The 18,591-nt window shown below is 40.3% G+C and overlaps 1 protein-coding gene across 2 annotated transcripts in view; it reads right to left on the bottom strand.

The window, feature by feature from the left end:
• Positions 1-4,298: 4,298 nt before the first annotated feature.
• Positions 4,299-18,591, bottom strand: part of LOC143987774 (interleukin-20 receptor subunit alpha-like) — an 82,060-nt gene continuing 67,767 nt past the window's right edge. For both annotated transcript variants that reach the window (XM_077486781.1, XM_077486780.1), the window contains 2 exons: positions 14,745-14,881; positions 4,299-5,474 (listed from right to left, as the gene is read on the bottom strand). In XM_077486781.1, coding sequence (XP_077342907.1) covers positions 4,647-5,474; positions 14,745-14,881 — 965 coding nt within the window. In that variant the 3' untranslated portion in view covers positions 4,299-4,646. The remainder of the gene's footprint in view (positions 5,475-14,744; positions 14,882-18,591) is intronic.

Below are 18,591 nucleotides of genomic sequence, written 5' to 3'. Positions count from 1 at the left end.
TGACGGGACTAGAAAAAGGAAGTTCAATAGCCAGTAGCCAATAGCTTCCTTTTTCGTACTTGCTTCTAAGCATGCGTCATTCTTAGTACGCCGTACTAGCATGCTGACGAACGTATTGTCCGCTGAAACCCAAGTCCGACGGGAAGATTGGAGTGCAAAAATACTTTCTTAGTCCGCCGGACTTCACGCTGGAAAAGTCCGCTGAAGCCCACACACGATCGAATTGTCCGCTGAAATGCGTTTCGGCGGACTAAGTACGCCGGACAGTATGATCGTGTGTATGCAGCATAAGGCACACCTGTGCAATAATCATACTAATCAGCATCTTGATGTGCCACACCTGTGAGGTGGATGGATTATCTCAGCAAAGGAGAAGTTCTCACTAACACAGATTTAAACATATTTGTGAACAATATTTGAGAGAAATAGGCCCTTTGTGTACATAGAAAAAGTCATAGATCTTTAAGTTAAGCTCATGATAAATAGGGGCAAACACAAACGTGTTGTGTTTATAATTTTGCTGTGTAGTTTGCTGCATACTGTACATTAAATTAGTTCAATATATTTTTTATTGGCTAATGCCAACAAAATCATGTAATTTTATACTGTTTGGTAAACTGGATCACATTCATCTTAAATGCACATTGTTTTGTCCCACTTTCTCTTTGCTGTTTTTGCTTATAAGTTTAACCTATGTAACTTATATTTTTGTCAGCAAAACCTAAAAGATATGTACTTTGTTATCTTCTACTGAACCATTTTCAGAACAGCTTGAAGAAGCAAGAGACCTAATAGGGTTCAAAAGCTTGGATCTTTAATAACTTAAGTTAGTAGATATATGTATGCATATATATATATTCCTGTGAAAAAGTCTTAGGCAGGTGTGAAAAAAATGCTGTAAATTTAAAAAAATCTGAATTAGCAGTGTTAATAGGTTATTTTAATCAATTACCAAAATAGGAAATAAATGAGCAGAAGAGAAATCCAAATCAAATCAATATTTGGTGTGACCACCCTGTGTCTTCAAACCAGCATCAATTCAGTTTTTGAAGGAACTCAACAGGTAGGTTGTTCCAAACAACTAACCACAGATCTTCTGTGGATGTAGGCTGCCTCAAATCCCTGTCTCTTCATTGTCTCCCAGACAGACTTGATGAAGTTGAGATCAGGGGTCTGTGGGGGCCAAACCATCACTTGCAGGACTCCCTGTTCTTCTTTACACTGAGGATAGTTGTTAATGACATTGGCTGCAATGCTGTATCTTGGCCTAGGCTGACAAAGGCCCAGGCCTAGGGCAGCACTTTGACGGGGGGCAGCATGGAATGAGTCCCCACAGGCTTGCACTGCAATGTTAGTGTAGTGCCAATCTTATGGGGTGGACTAGGCTGAGAGGCAAATTAGTCTAGCGCTCCCATAAAGCGGCTGCACTGCTTCCGGTATGCGGGCAGTCGGCATTCCGCAAATTTTGACTGTCCCAATATCCTGGACCACAAACCTTACTAACTATGCTGTATGGTTTCTGCTGCCCCATTGGCATGGTTATATCTTCTTAGTCCTCTCCATAAAATTATCAGAAATTTGTGCTTAACCACTTGCCACCCGCCATATAGTAGAATGACGGCAGCAAAGTGGTTCTGTTATTCTGATCGGACGTTATATGATGTGATCAGGATAACAGAGCCGGAGCGCCCCTACTGACACACCGCAACTCCGATCACACAGCCCCCATCAAAAGGCACCCATCAGCTGCCAATCAGTGCCCAACACCTGCCAGCCGGTCCCCATAACAAATGGCTGTCAATGCCGATCAGTTCCCAAAAAATTGCCAATCAGTGCCCCATAAGTTATGCCTGTCAGTGCCCCATCAAAGTGCCAATCAGTGTCACTCAGTAATGCCTGTCAGTAGCTCCTCATCGGTGCTGCCTATCCAGTGCCACCTATCAGTACCCATCAGTGACACCTATCAGTACCATCGGTGAAGCTTATCAGTGCCACCAGTGCCCATGTTTTTTTTTTAAATGGTCGCCATTTTTTTGTTTATAGCGCAAATATTAAAAACCGCAGAGGTGATACAATTCCACCAAAAGAAATCTCTATTTGTGGGAAGAAAATGATAAAAATTTAGTTTGGGTACAGCGTTGTATGACCGCGCAATTGTCATTCAAAGTGCAACATCGCTGAAAGCAAAAAATTGTCCTGAACAGGAATAGGAATAAGTGCCTGGTACTGAAGTGCTTAAAGTAGAACTAGAGGCAACACTTTTTTTTTTTCATTTTGGATAGAGTAAGGGAGGGTTTTAGCCCCTGTCAGTTTATTTTTTACCATCCCTGTCTCATTGCAGAGATTTCCCTTCACTTCCTGTCTCATAGCCAAACAGGAAGTGAGAGGAAATCTATGCAAATTAAGGGAATCCTTTTCCCCCCCAGGTCTTCAGAACTAGTGACCCCACTCGAAAATTTCAGGGCGAGTCTTAAACAGCAAGGAGTGTGTCCTTGGCAGGAAGGGGTGGGTCATATTTAAATTAGGGGGTGCACTAGTTTAGTCAGGCCTAGAGCAGCACAAAACCTAAATACACTACTGATTGGCTGGATGTTTGGATTGTTGTCCTGCTGCAGAGTAAATTTGGTGGCAATCACACTCCTTCCTGATGGTATGGCATAATGGATAAGTATCTGCCTGTATTTCTCAGCATTGAGGACACCATTGATCCTGACCAAATCAAATTTATTTCCAGAAATGCAGCCCCAAACTTGTAAGGAATCTCCACCATGCTTCACTGTTGCCTGTAGACACTGATTATTGTACCTCTCTCCGACCCTTTGGCAAACAAACTACCTTCTGCAACAGCCACATATTTCACATTTTGACATCAATCCAGAGCACCTGCTGCCATTTGTCTGCACCCCAGTTCCTATGTTTTCCTGCATAGGATATGGAAACAAGGCTAAGTAACTCAACGATCATTTACCTGGCTTTATCATACTTTCTGTCTCTTTATTTAAGCAACAGGACCCCACTGCCTAAGCTTTGCCCACTCTACTAGTCGTGCATATTGGAGCTTGGAGCTCTCTGTTTGCCCATCCCTGGCTTCATTGGAAACTACAGTACAGGGAGCACTATAATGATAATAATAGTAATAGTAGAATATGTGTTCTGGCCAAGGTAACCCCCGGGAGAGCACTTCTCCTAGGGGGTTATCTGATAAGAGAAGGTTTGTAAAGATGAAGCTATGTCTATATATATATTGTATACATGTAAATATGTTTTTATTAAAGCGGGAGTCCACCGGGACTCCGCGTTTTTTTTTTTTTTAAAAGCCAGCAGCTACAAATACTGCAGCTGCTGACTTTTAAAATAGTGACACTTACCTGTCCAGCGCGCCCGCGATGTCGGCACCCGAAGCCGATCTCTAGATCGTCTGTAAGGTGCTGCCGCCGCCATCTTGGGTATGGGAATCAGGAAATGGAGCCTTTCGGCTTCATTTCCCGGTTCCCTACTGCGCATGCGCGAATCGCGCTGCGCAATAAGGACGGTCCCCGCTGCCTCTGGGATCTGTGTGTTTCCCAGCAGGCAGCGGGGCACTTGCGGAAAGGGGCGGGCACTTGCGGAAAGGGGCGTGATCTACGCCCCTTTCCGCAGAGAGCTATCCCGGAAGTGGGTGCAGAATACCTGTACTGTACAGGTATCTGCACCCCCCTCCCCCCTGAAAGGCGCCAATTGTGGCGCCGGAGGGGGGGAGGGTTCCGATGAGCGGAGGTACACTTTAGGGAAATATTAGAATGAAATAACAATGTCTGTATTTATTTTAAGGTGGATATGGTCACTTTATATAAAGTAAATAAATATGTGGCTTCTATTTCAAATTCAGAAAATATGTGTTCACTTTATATTCATATAAAGGTCTCCAGTTTTGACTGAAAGAAAAAAAAAGTTGCATCTCTGCCCGAGTGCCCGTAAAAAAAGTTCTTTATTATAGCAAATATGACAATATGAAATTGCCTTCCCTAGCAAATAGTTCTAATTCAAGTTCAAAATGCTGAATGTTTTCTCAAAAGAAAAATATATACAGGATTACTCATAAATTATATGTTAAAAAAAGGAGAGCATTAATCCAGAGATTCTTCCTTTAGCAAAAAAAAAAAATCATGTAGGATTTGTTCCTGTTGAAGGCCCACAATATATAATTTTTTTTTTATTATTTATTGTTTTGCATCAGCTGAGGGCTTTGAAGAAGCGTGTAACCTCAGGATGTATGTAACTGTGTTTGTTACTGATTGATAATATAACAAATGTAAATGTGTCATTTAGGGATTTTAATACATAATTTACATACCGTATTTATCGGCGTATAACACGCACAGGTGTATAACACGCATATTCATTTTAAGAGGGAAGTTTCAGGAAAAAACATACATTTTTGTATTGGCGTATAACACGCACACGCTATTTGCACACGATTTGCATGGTGAAAAAGTGAGTGTTATATGCCAATAAATACAGTAATACATACAGTATACAGTATATCAGCCATGACACTTGAAAAATATGTTTGCCACTGACTGGAACACCAACTTATATATGCCATCTTAAATGATACAAGACTATCTGTGCAATCTTATCAGTAACCTGTAAAGAGTTTTTAAGTTTTATTTTTCTGCGTCCTTTATAAGTAGTCCCCATCGTTCTTCCAGATGCTCAAGTTCATCATCTTTAGTGGTTTCTTGTGCTTCAGGTGGTAGGTAAAGCTGAGACAAAAGGCCTTCTTGCGTTTCCTGGCATTGCTTTATGCAGTTTTCAAGCTCTCTTTTCTTAGATAGGTTTGGTATGTAGAAGGGAGGATCCTCTGGACTCCAATCTACAAACAGCGTGCTAAAATCATCTGTATCCTCTATTACATTTAGTATGTCTAATTTCTGGTCCATAAACAAGTCCTCAGGTTCACAAAGGTCCTCTTTTATTGTGTCTACATTGGAAAAATCCGAAACACCATGTGGGAAATAGGGATAGCTAACCGTAGTCTTTTCTGATGTATATAAATTTGGCACAACATCAAATTGATCATTTTCTTGTACAGGAGAAAAACTTCCATTGCTTTTAATGTATCCATAAGGATCTCTTTTCTCACATACATTTGTTGATGTAGAAAGTGGTCTAATTGTTTCTTGAAGGTGATGGGGCATATCATATGGAGAAATAGTGGGTCTTGGAGTTATTACTTGTTCCTGAAGACTGACATATCCATAATAATTATTAGACTCTTCATCAGCTTCTTCTGCAACACCTGAATCACAACTTACATGATCTTTATCATTTGTGATAGGCTGATTAGTCTGATTCTGAAACTCTGTATCTTCTTCACCAGACATCTTGGTCTCTTGTAGGTTAGGTATGCCAGGTTCAATGGTGATGACGTTAATGTTTACAGTATGTGCATCAACTAAAATTGCATTTAGGTTCTTACTGGAGCTAATGTTCTAAAACAAAGAGATGAAATACATTTTCAAAATATATTAAGAAAATAATTTTTGAGTTCATTTTTGTCATAAGCTATTTTTCATTGTAGACTTAAAACATGTGATTACCACAGACTATGACAGTACAAATTAAGGATACGCTTCAAGTTCAGGTAGACCATTAGTTCAACCCAAACTCTAGTTGTTTGCATTTCAAGAAAATGGTGAACTAACTATAGCATGCATTCACCTCTGTATAAACCTTTACCAATAATGCCCCTTCTGACTGTTGTCAGGTGTCTTTTAAGTGGCATCAGTTTTAGCCAGTGTTAAGGAAAGTATCCCTGTGACCGCACATTTTTATCATCCCAGAGTACAATGATAAGTGACAACCTCAGCCTGGACCAGAGTCCATGCCCCCAACACATTTTACTCCACCCATCAGAGCTTAGTCATGGGAATCCCCCATGACTAAGCTACGAAGGGCAGAGAGAAACACGTTGGGGGCATGGCCTGGCTGGAGTCCAGGCTGATGTTGCCACTTATCATTGTGCTCTGGGATGATTATACGGATGTGCAGGTACAGGGATACGTTCCTTCACATTGAGCGATCCTAAGGGCTGGGACGAGCTCCCTCCTGACCAGCACTCTCAGCGGTGGACATTAAGGACTAGAACCCACTTCGGAGAGCCTGGAAGGCATTTGATACAGGTTTTTTGAGTCATCTGTTTTGGTCAGTTTTGGCCAGTGTGCCAATCTCCTTACTACAAAAGTCAGTGTTCTCAAGAGCCTTTGTTTATTGTGCGTTGCAACAGATATGTGCAACAAAAGAGTAGTAAGGCTCCATTCACATTAGTACATCTCTAAAGTTGCACGATTTCTAGTGAGACTTTGAAATGTGACTTTCACTGTGGCTTTGATCCGACTGTACTCTCAATGGATCTAAGTTGCATCAAAAGTTACTCCAAAGTAGTGCAGGCACCTTTTCAAATTTGCTGTGACTTTAGGTTTGAACGGGTGCCAATGAAAAGAATGGGGTGCGACTTGTCACAGAACTTTGATGTCTAATGTAACATGACAAATCACACAAGTGTGAATGGAGCCTTAGGGAAAGCTCATAGAAGGCAGCAAAAGTTAAGTGTTCATGCTGTGGATTAGTGTTTATCGCTCAAAAAACGCCTCTATATGTTTTCAAGGAACATATACAGTGCCTTGCGAAAGTATTCGGCCCCCTTGAACTTTTCAACCTTTTGCCACATTTCAGGCTTCAAACATAAAGATATAAAATTTTAATTTTTTGTGAAGAATCACCAATAAGTGGGACACAATTGTGAAGTGGAACGAAATCTATTGGATATTTTAAACTTTTTAGCAAATAAAAAACTGAAAAGTGGCGCGTGCAAAATTATTCGGCCCCTTTACTTTCAGTGCAGCAAACTCACTCCAGAAGTTCAGTGAGGATCTCTGAATGATCCAATGTTGTCCTAAATGACTGATGGTGATAAATAGAATCCACCTGTGTGTAATCAAGTCTCTGTATAAATGCACCTGCTCTGTGATATTCTCAGGGTTCTGTTGAAAGCGCAGAGAGCATCATGAAGACCAAGGAACACACCAGGCCGGTCAGTAATACTGTTGTGGAGAAGTTTAAAGCCGGATTTGGATACAAAAAGATTTCCTAAGCTTTAAACATCCCAAGGAGCACTGTGCAAGCGATCATTTTGAAATGGAAGGAGTATCAGACCACTGCAAATCTACCAAGACCTGGCCGTCCCTCTAAACTTTCAGCTCAGACAAGGAGAAGACTGATCAGAGATGCAGCCAAGAGGCCCATGATCACTCTGGATGAACTGCAGAGAACTACAGCTGAGGTGGGAGAGTCTGTCCATAGGACAACAATCAGTCGTACACTGCACAAATCTGGCCTTTATGGAAGAGTGGAAAGAAGAAAGCCATTTCTCAAAGATATCCATAAAAAGTCTCGTCTAAAGTTTGCCACAAGCCACCTGGGAGACACACCAAACATGTGGAAGAAGGTGCTCTGGTCAGATGAAACCAAAATCGAACTTTTTGCCCACAATGCAAAACGATATGTTTGGCGTAAAAGCAACACAGCTCATCACCCTCAACACACCATCCCCACTGTCAAACATGGTGGTGGCAGCATCATGGTTTGGGCCTGCTTTTCTTCAGCAGGGACAGGGAAGATGGTTAAAATTGAGGGGAAGATGGATGCAGCCAAATACAGGACCATTCTGGATGAAAACCTGTTGGAGTCTGCAAAAGACCTGAAACTGGGACGGATTTTCCAACAAGACAATGATCCCAAACATACAGCAAAATCTACAAAGGAATGGTTCACAAATAAACGTATCCAGGTGTTAGAATGGCCAAGTCAAAGTCCAGACCTGAATCCAATCGAGAATCTTTGGAAAGAGCTGAAAACTGCTGTTCGCAAACTCTCTCCATCCAACCTCACTGAGCTCGAGCTGTTTTGCAAGGAAGAATGGGCAAGAATTTCAGTCTCTCGATGTGCAAAACTGATAGAGACATACCCCAAGCGACTTGCAGCTGTAATCACAGCAAAAGGTGGCTCTACAAAGTATTAACGCAAGGGGGCCGAATAATTTTGCACGCCCCACTTTTCATTTTTTTATTAGTTAAAAAAGTTTCAAAAATCCAATAGATTTCGTTCCACTTCACAATTGTGTCCCACTTGTTGGTGATTCTTCACAAAAAATAAAATTTGTATATCTTTATGCTTGAAGCCTGAAATGTGGAAAAAAGGTTGAATAGTTCAAGGGGGCCGAATACTTTCGCAAGGCACTGTAGAGGCACAAACTCAAAAACAGTGTTTTCTACAGGTTTCTAGCGGATCAAACAAGAATTTTTTTTAAAGAGAAATTTAGAAACTGGTGCTGATAGCTGACAAAATCTATCTCCATTTTTACATGCAATCACATACACCCTCATGCTGCGTACACACGATCGTAATTCCGGTCAGAAAAAGGCAGATGAGTGCTTTTCATCGGAAAATGCGACCGTGTGTATTCTCCATCGGAATTTAGTTGTCCGAATTTCCGCCAGCCAAAAATTTATAGCATGTTCTCAATTTTCCTGATGGAAAAACTTTCTATCGTAAATTCCTATCGTGTGTATGTAATTCCGACATGCCAAAAATCACGCATGCTCATATTCAACTACGAGACGGAAGCTACTGGCTACTGGCTATTAAACTTCCTTTTTCTAGTCCCGTCATACGTGTTGTACATCACCGTATTCTGTCGGGAAAACCATCAGAGCTTTTTCCGACAAGAATTCCGATCATGTGTACTCAGCATCAGAGTTTTTTGGAAGCGTTACAGCAGAATAGGGAGAGTTTTTTAGTGTTATCAGAAAATGTTCATACTTATATTGTGACAGAGTGGACCTGATTTACTATAACTGGAGAGTGCTAAATCTGGGGCAGCTCTGCATAGAAACCGATCAGCTTCCAGGCTTTTTTCTGTCAAGGTCTAACTGAACAAGCTGATTAACTACTGTGCACAGCTGCATCAGATTTCACACTCTCTAGTTTTAGCAACCCTAGGGTGTTTACATTGATTTTGCATAACTCCAAATGGCTGTTGAGGTTCCTATTCAAATTAGGGCTGGAGAACAAATATATTACATTAAGCAATGTGCACAATACAATATATTGGGTGCTTTTTTCTGTAAGTAAATAAAACTAACATTGATTTCTAGATTCACAAATGACTGTTGGTGGTCCTGTTTAAAGTGGGGCTTGAGCAGAAATGAATTATTACTCAGACAATGTAGGCAATACAATGTTTTGTGGCTATTTTTTGCAATATATTACAGTGTAATGTTCATTTCAAATGTTTACAATTTTTTTGTTAGTCAGGTTCAAATAGGGAGCTAGTGCTAATAAGTTTGATATGGCAAACAGTCATAAAAGTGAGTTTGTTGTTTGGTAAGTCTACACCACTGGCCATAGCTGGCAAAGTATACTGTAATTTTTATTTCACTAGAACACATGCCTGTTGATTTCTTTTTAATTATTATTTAAAAATGGCAGGTGGGGCTCCTATTCAAAATGAGGACTTTTCTTCTGGAAATAAAGTATATAACACTGTAATGTTGACTTTTTTTTTGAGGACATGGTTGGTGGAGGTCTTTTTAATAATGGGGCCTGGTACAAGTGATGCAATACTATGCATGTAGGCAATACATAATTTTGGGGGCTGTTCTCTGAAAATAAATTTCTGTTGATTTTGATATTGCTGGTGGGGTCCTGTTCAAAAATCGGACCTTGTACAAGTGATTTAATACTGTGCACACATGCTTTATAATACTTTGGGTGCTTTTGCTAGTAATATAAACACACTATTAAGCAGATTTTTTTTTTTATTGCAGGATAGCTGGGTGGGTCCTGGTAACAAAGATTTCTAGGTAAATTGGAACTTTAGTCAGAATTTTAAGTCCTACTGGATCCATTCAGCCTGGCCACTTTTGCAGGTAAACCTTTGTAAAACATAAAATTTTTTTAAGATCCAGTAATACACTATCTGACCCTGCTCTGCACAAGTTCAGTTTCTCTCTATTTTTAGTCATTTTCAGACACTGCTGAATTTGTAGAGGCCAACAGCCTTAAAGCGGATTTAACCCCCTCTTATCCTTTACAGCCAAGGGAGGTGCTTCTGTTTGATCTGCAACTGCCATGGTGCTGCATATGTGATTAGTTATTACACCAGCCATTTGATGGTTTGAAAGTTGGTTGAGGACACAAGCAAATGTGACAGTTAGCAATCTCGGCATTCCAGGAATGTAACGTTTTTTTCAACCGATATATATCGATTGGATTAGTTAATGTTTTACTGCTGTTCAGGGGCCCTAGGCTTCAGCAAAATGGCAGCCTCTAGCAAGAAGACATAAAATAAAGATACAACATTTTGTGGGGTTTTCAGCAAAATTTATAAAATGCAGTTTGTTTTTATACTAATCTGTGTCCTGTTACAAATAAGGTCTATTCATACAGTTTAAAGACTGTGTACATACTTGCTAGAACATGTCAGGGGGCTTTTTTTCGTGAAATCAATACACTGTAATATTTTTTAAAATAAAAAGCTGGTTGGTGTTATTCCAACTCTAAATGCAGCCTACTAAAAGTGCTTACACACTTTGCATACAACATTTTTGCCTTTTTACTGTGAAGTATTGACATAGTATGCACAGACTGATCATTTTATTTAGTATTTTTTAATAAACTCTAATTTGATTATAATTATTGATTATGGCCTGCCTGATGTTTCCCTCCTAAACCACAGTATACTAAGATTCCATACATAGTGCATCAAGTTTGTCCAATTGATTTATTTTTTTTTGAAATATTGCACTCCAATTTATATTTCTTAATTATAAATCTTCAGTTTTCAGTTCAATTTAATTTCAATCCCTCCTCAATTACGGCCTTTTAAAAATGCTTTAAGTTTACACAAAAAATCTGCCTGTTGTTTCTGAAATATTCAACTGTATTTTTTTGTATCATTTGCATTTCATCTTATTTGATTTATATACTATCTCTACAATATACTATATATACTATAAATCTATTCAATTGTATTTATTATTTGTGTTCTTTAACCATTTACCCCCCTTCATGACTAAGCCATTTTTTGCTATTTGGCACTGCGTTACTTTAACTGGTGATTGCACAGCCATGCAACGCTGTACATAAATTACATTTATGTAATTTTTTTGCCATAAATAGAGCTTTCTTTTGATAGTATTTGATCACCACTGGGTTTTTATTTTTTGTGCTATAAACAAAAAAATACCAACAATTTTGAACAAAAAACAATATTTTTTACTTTCTGCTATAAAATATAGCCAATAAAAACATTGAAAAAATATATATTATATATTTTTGGTAACGAAAGCCCAATAAGCGTATATTGATTTCTTTGCACAAACGTTATAGCATCTTCAAACTATGGTATGTATACTGAAATTTTTATTTTTTTATATACTAGTAATGGCGACAATCAGTGACTTCAATCAGCGAAACTGTGATATTGCAGTGAACAATCTGAAACTAACTGACACTTTGTGGGAACCAGTGACACTATTACAGTGCTCAGTGCTAACAATATGCACTGTCACTGTACTAATGACACTGGCTGGGAAAAGGTTAAACATCTAGGGCGATCAAAAGGTTAACTGCGTGCCTAAGCAGTGTTTTTGTGTGTACAGTGTTCTGCTTTTACTAAGGGATGTGTTGGATTTTTTTCCCTGCTTAGCAGGGAAACAAAATCCAGCGCATCCCCACTGACAGCAGGGAGCTCTGCATTGTTTACATAGCTCCATTGTTTACAGAGCTCCATCTAGTGTGTTTCCACACCGATCAGCGGGTGCTGGTAGTCATCCATTGACCTACACCCGCTGATCTGATCTGATCTGTTTGGTGTTTTCTCATGAATGTAGTATCAACTGGTTGTTACTTTTACCACAACTAATATGTAGCAGGCAGAGACTGAAGACCATAACGGTTTTGTTGGCAGCTGATACAGTACATTAAAAAAATGTTCTGCCCATTCAAGGGGCTTAGCTACTGTCCTGAAGCTGGCAATTTCAACCAAACGCAAGTTTATATTGTGAATATTATAAAATTATTTTATTTAAAATTCTATACAGCAATCCAAATTGACAGCATCCATTTAAAGGTATAGAGGGTTGAGAACTATTATCTGTATGCCTGCTGGGGAGATTTTCCTTCACTTTCCTATGTGGTCACTGGAACAATAAGTGCACAAAATCAGTTTTCCTGACAATTTTTACTGCTGTCAGTGTAAATGTGCGAGGTAATGCTGAACCTTGTGGGGAAGAGTTCTCTGTGGCTGCTCTACTCATGGAGGGATCCTGTTGGTCCCTTCAAAAATGTGGTAGCCCTAGTAATAAATAAGAAATGCCTCCACCCTCTAATTCACTCACTGCCCAGGAGATCGCCAATCACTTCAAAAATAAGATTGATACCATTCATAAGGAGATCTCTAATGCACAGAAACCTCCCCTAAGCAACACCCCATGTCCACAGATACAATCATTACTTCCCTCATTCAACCTTGCTAGTATTAATGAGGTTGCTAAACTTTTATCTAACACTCATCTAACCACCTGCCCCCTGGATCCTACTCCCTCACAAATGCTACACTCACCCTCTGACTCGATTCTACACTCTCTAACTCACATTTTCAACCTCTCCCTCTCTTCTGGCATCTTCCCAAACGCTCTAAAATATGCGCTAGTCATCCCCATACTTAAAAAGCCCTGACTGAACCCCACCAATCTTAACAACCTACATCCCATCTCCTTACTTGCCTTCTCCTCCAAACTTCTTGAAAGACTGCTCTACAACGGACCAAGCAACCATCTGACCATGAACAAACTTCTTGATCCCATTCAGTCCAGATTTCACCCTCAACACTCCACGGAAACTGCTCTCCTTAAACTCTAAAATTACCTACTAATGGCTAAAACCAGCGGACACTATTCTGTACTACTTCTCCTGGATCTCTCTGTTGCCTTTGACACAGTGGACCACTCCACCTCCCCAATTAACTCCACTCCTTTGGTCGCCGTGACTGTACTCTTCGCTGGTTCTCATCCTACCCATCCCAGCACTCCTTCAGTGTCACTTACAACTCTACTTCCTCCGCTCCACTTCCTTTCTATGTTGGGGTCCTCCAAGGTTCTGTTCTTGAACCTCTACTTTTCTCAATCTACACCACCTCCCTGGGTCAGTTGAATTGCCTCCCAAGGCTTTCAATATCATCTCTATGCTGATGACACCCAAACCTATCTCTCCACCTTCCAGCTCTCTCCATCTGTCTCCTCACGCATCACCAACTTACTAGCAGACATATCAGCCGGGATGTCACATCACTTCCTCAAACTCAACCTATCCAAAACCGAGCTCATGATATTTCCTCTCCTAGGTGCCATTTCCCCTGATTTCTCTGTCTATATCAAAGGCTCAACCATCAACTTGCCACCCCATGCCAAGGTCCTAGGTATAATCCTGGACTCTGAACATACCTTTCGGTCCCACATCCTATCACTATACATAGTTTGCCGCCTCAACAACCTCTGCAACATCTCCAAGATACGCCCCTTCCTAACCAATGTCACCACAAAGCTTCTAATCCACTCCCTGGTCATCTAACACCTTGACTACTGTAACTCCCTCCTCATTGGCTTACCTCTAAATAGGCTATCCCCACTTTGGTCCATCATGAACGCTGCTGTCAGACTCATCCACCTCACAAACCGCTCAGCGTCTGCTATACCCCTCTGCCAATCTCTCCATTGGCTGCCACTCAGCCAACAAATTTAAATTCAAGATAATAACTTATAACTTACATAGTCTTCCACAACCTGGCCCAGACTACATCACTAACCTAGTCTCAAAATACCAACCTAATCTTTCTCTTCGCTCCTCCCAAGACCTCCTGCTCTCAAACTCTTTGTCACCTCATCCCATGCTCGCCTTCGGGACTTCTCCAGAGCCTCTCTCATCCTCTGGAATGCCCCCAATCTGTCTGACTTTCTCCTACTTTATCCATTTGCAGACGATCCCTAAGAACTCATTCTATCTGGCCCCCACCTAACAACTGTACATTTATTTTCTCCATCAGCACATCCCCCACAGTTATTGCCTCTTGTATCTCTTGACCTTTCTTAGATTTTAAAGCTCTAAGGTGCAGGGCCCTCTGATTCCTACTGTATTAAAGTGTGTTGTATTTCTACTATAAAGTGCTGCGTAAAACTGTTGGCACTATATAAATCATGTATAATAATAAATAATAATAATAATAATAATAATAATAAAAAAGGATCTCAAGAATTAGAAATAGTGTAAATAAAAGAAAGTCCATGCGTTACATGGAGTGAATCTTTCTTCAGGGCTAAAAGCTGGTGACAGTAAAATAGAGATAAACAAAATAGAAAAAAAAAAACATTCAAATATTGGAAATTATTTCAGAAAATATTTTTAGAAATAATTTTCATTGTTTTAATAGTTCATTCTGCTATTTATTATAACCATCTTTTAGCCCTGAAGAACGGATCAAACCTCAAACTCATTGGCTCTGTTTTGTTTACACATTTACAAATAAATCAATGGTCCACCTCTAGCAGGTACAAGCAACAGATGGTGACCAATGATCAGCAAAGCAAAACACAAGCAATTACAAGGAACAAAAAAAAGTTGAAATTTTAAAACAAAAAAATTACCAGAATAGTTGGTTGCGGATGGTTGCTTCCATGAATATATTTGTGTGTGGCATATCCTAATAGAATGAATGTACAGAAAATAGCTGTCACAGGCAAAATATATATCATCCCTTTAATGGTTTGTTCAGATGTGTGATCTGCAAAGAAATCAATGCATTTTAGTTGTATCAATACATTTCTGTGTCTTGCAGTTGTAATGTACAGCGCATAGCCATCATACTGAGGACTTTTAAACGCTTCAGGCTCTGTACATAATTAAAGCTAAACTCCTATTTTGTTAAAACATGTAAAAAAAAGTGTTTATGCAGAATTGTATTTCTTTGTAACTCTGGGACAGTTCTTTACAGACAAGAGTTCTTCATCCCTCTACCCTGGTAGTTGGTTTACTGCATCTCCCAATTTTCTTCACAGACTAGGCCAGGTTATAGACATTTTCCTACTATTCTAGGAGATTCATCTTTTGCAAACTTCTAACACAGAATGGGGTTCCTTTACTCACCTAAACCCACAACAGTAGGATCAGTCTGTAAATGCAGTAAAGTATGCTTGTTATACTCACTGTGGAACCTAAGGGGTTAATCCTCTGCATTGTGTAAAAAAGGCTGTTTGATCCTGTCTTTTTCGATCCTCCCCTTCTTGCACAGACCGCAATCCATCTCCTGATAGTACAGAGACTTGGGGCACTCTGCATGTTTGCAAGTTTGGTGTGTATTGCTGGAGAGTCTTTTTTTTTTTTTGGGGGGAAGGTGCAGTTGATCAGCACATGGCCAATTAGCACTGCCCAGACAAATGGTCAGGGATTATGCAGCCTCATAGGACAGTCAGAGGAGAATGAAAACACCTCCTACAAGCTTTAACCTGTGCTTAGCCAGACAAGTTTGGTGTGTATTGCTGGAGAGTCTTTTTTTTTTTGGGGGGAAGGTGCAGTTGATCAGCACCGGGCCAATCAGCACTGTCCAGACAAAGGGTCAGAGATCATGCAGCCTCATATGGGACAGTCAGAGGAGAATGAAAACACCTCCTACAAGCTTTAACCAGTGCTTAGCCAGACACTGATAGAAATTACAAGATTGCTATATACTGCTGTTGAAAAAAAGGTATTTGGCAGTTTATATTTATTAAAGTAATTGCATTTTCATGTTCTGCGTACTGTGGAAGACCAGATTAGTGAATGCAGGCTTCTGGGTTTAGTAACATTTCAAGTGGAGTTCCACCCTAATTTACATCAACGGCTGCAATTGTTGATGATCCCATCCCCATTCATTTTTGGATAGTTCTTTTTTTCATCTTCTACCTTTTGTTGCGGGTAAACGCTGTATTTACATCCATCCTCGCCTCAGAGATGCGTAATTTCCCTTTTCCCATTGGCTCCTGGGATAGCAATGTCATCAATCTCAGGAGTCAATGGGCATCCTCCACACACACCATGCTTTGTTCCCACTGCACATGTGTGAGATCAGGAGGTGCATGTTGGGTAGCCATCTGCACCTAATCCCCAGAAGAGAGTCCCAGTGGGCTTCAGATGCCCACAATCAGGATGGCTGCTTACTTTATCAGGAGTTCCAAGTAAGTCCTAAGGAGTGTACAAAGACCATAAACTTTATAATATACAGCACATGCCAATTTTTAATGTATAAGCGGCGACTGTCACAGGGTTATTAAAAAAAATTAAAAATCTGGAACTCTGCTTTAAGACTGCCCAATCTATACAATCTGATTATACAATCAGACAGAATTTTGCCTTTTACTATATATGAAAGCTTCTTGTTAACAGTTGTTAACAACCAGTGATGTTACCCAGCCCCATTCATTTACTGGCTGGGAAACCCAGGCCCTGTAAACAAAGGGACAGGTATAGTGCTGACATTATTAATCAAATATAGCATTTTGGTCAATGACATTACCAGGGAGATCTTCTCTTAGTTTACATTTGTTTATATTTAGCAGTGGGGACTTTGCAGTGAATGTACTGACTGAAATAGTTGTGCCTATATCAGTTGGTTGATGCCAGTCGTTCATTGTAAAGGATGAGGATCTGCATGGCTGGATTGCATTGCCGCCACGGTTACTGGCGGGTAACAAGAAGCTCCCGATCAGGAGCTTTGTGATCATGTAACCTACATGACAACCAATCACAGCAGTCACATGATTATAAATCCCACACTACCTCCCAGCATCCTAAACTCCTTAAAGGACCGAGAGACGCTGGCACTCAGGGGTTAAATAAACAACTTGTCAAAAACTGTGTATGTGTGTTTATTTACCTTTCACTTTTTTGTGTGAATGAGTAGGGGTAGCAAGAACCCCCTATTTATGTACATGGGGGGAACCGGTATCTACGGGTCCTCTTGTTTATAAAGGGGCTTCCAGATATGCCCTCCACCCTCAGAGGTTGTGGGAAAGACACCCTTGTCTTCATGATAAATATACGGACAAGGTGCTATCCCAAGTTTGTCCCAATGGCAAGAAACCCCCCTCGCATTTTGAGGTCATGTGACCTGCGATGATTTAGGGAGAGGAAAACATGCACTTGTCAACCCCACTCTTTTTTTTGGCCTGATTTTTTTACGTCACTTGATTTTTATTCACTGTTTTTCACAGATCTCTATAGATCTGTTGTGGACCAAAGCAATATGTATGCTGGTCAATTCATCACCGCTAGATTGGAGACCTATTACGGTCTCTGAATATAAGACCTTTCTGAGCCTATCCCTCCTCATGGGCGTAGTTAAAAAAAGTGCGTTGTGGTCATATTTGTCCATTGACCCAATTCACCATATGCCCGTGTTCTCTGCCTCCATGACCAGAACACGATACGAGCAGATCTTGTGGTTCATGCATTCCAATGAGAATGAACTCTTTCGTCCCCAGGTGACCCTGGATACAATCGGCTCCACAAAATTCGGCCCCTCGTAAACCACTTCATCCAGCAGTTTGGAGCCTTGTTTACTCCCGATCAAGTTTTCTGCGTTGATGAGTCCCTGATTAAATTTTCTGGGTTCTTGTCTATCAAACAGTATCTTCCCAGCAAGTGTGCCAGATATGGGGTCAAGATGTTTAAGCTCTGTGACATGGCAACAGGCTATACATATAGTTTTACGGTTTACGAGGGAAAAGATAGTCACATGGAGCCGGAGAACTGCCCAGTCTACATATGGAGCACTGGTAAGATTGTGTGGGACTTGGTGTCACCCTTATTCGGAAAGGGGTACCACTTGTACGTGGACAATTATTACACAAGCGTGCCACTTTTTAGTCACCTTTTTAATTGGGGAATTGGCGCATGTGGCACCGTGCGATCTAATCGCCGGGGCTTCCCCCAATGGCTTGTAGAATCCCGACTTAGATGGGGGAAAGAGCCTGCTTGAAATTTAATAATTTGTTAGCAGTGAAGTGGAGGGATACACGGAATGTTTTCGCTCTGTCCTCCCTTCATGCAGATACGACTGTCCAAAATTTCTATGTCGACTGGTGTTGTCGAGAAACCCCTCTCTGTCCACAAATACAACCTACAACCTTAACATGGGAGAGGTGGACCTCAATGACTAGTTGTTGGCACCGTACCTAATTGCCAGATGCTGGTTTAAAAAAGTGTCTGTACAGTTATTCCAATTGGAATTATAGTAACAGTTTACAGTTTATGAAAATGCAAAAAAAAAAAAAAAAAAACACAAAAAAAAAAAAAAGGCAAAACGTGTTGTCAATTAATTTTTCTTCTCTCTCTCTATTATTCTCTCTCTTACGTTTGCTCTCTATTGTCAGATATATTGATCACTCTCTATTGTTCTATATCTATTGTTCTCTCTCTATTGTTACTGTAATTTAGAACTGTAATGTTTTATTTTTA

Source organism: Lithobates pipiens, unplaced genomic scaffold, assembly GCF_037356315.1.
Source record: "Lithobates pipiens isolate NorthernLeopardFrog02 unplaced genomic scaffold, aLitPip1_a1.2 Scaffold_18, whole genome shotgun sequence".
Classification (NCBI taxonomy): Eukaryota; Metazoa; Chordata; class Amphibia; order Anura; family Ranidae; genus Lithobates; species Lithobates pipiens.
Note: the sequence above shows the minus strand (reverse complement) of the source record. Positions and strands in the feature narration are given on the sequence as shown.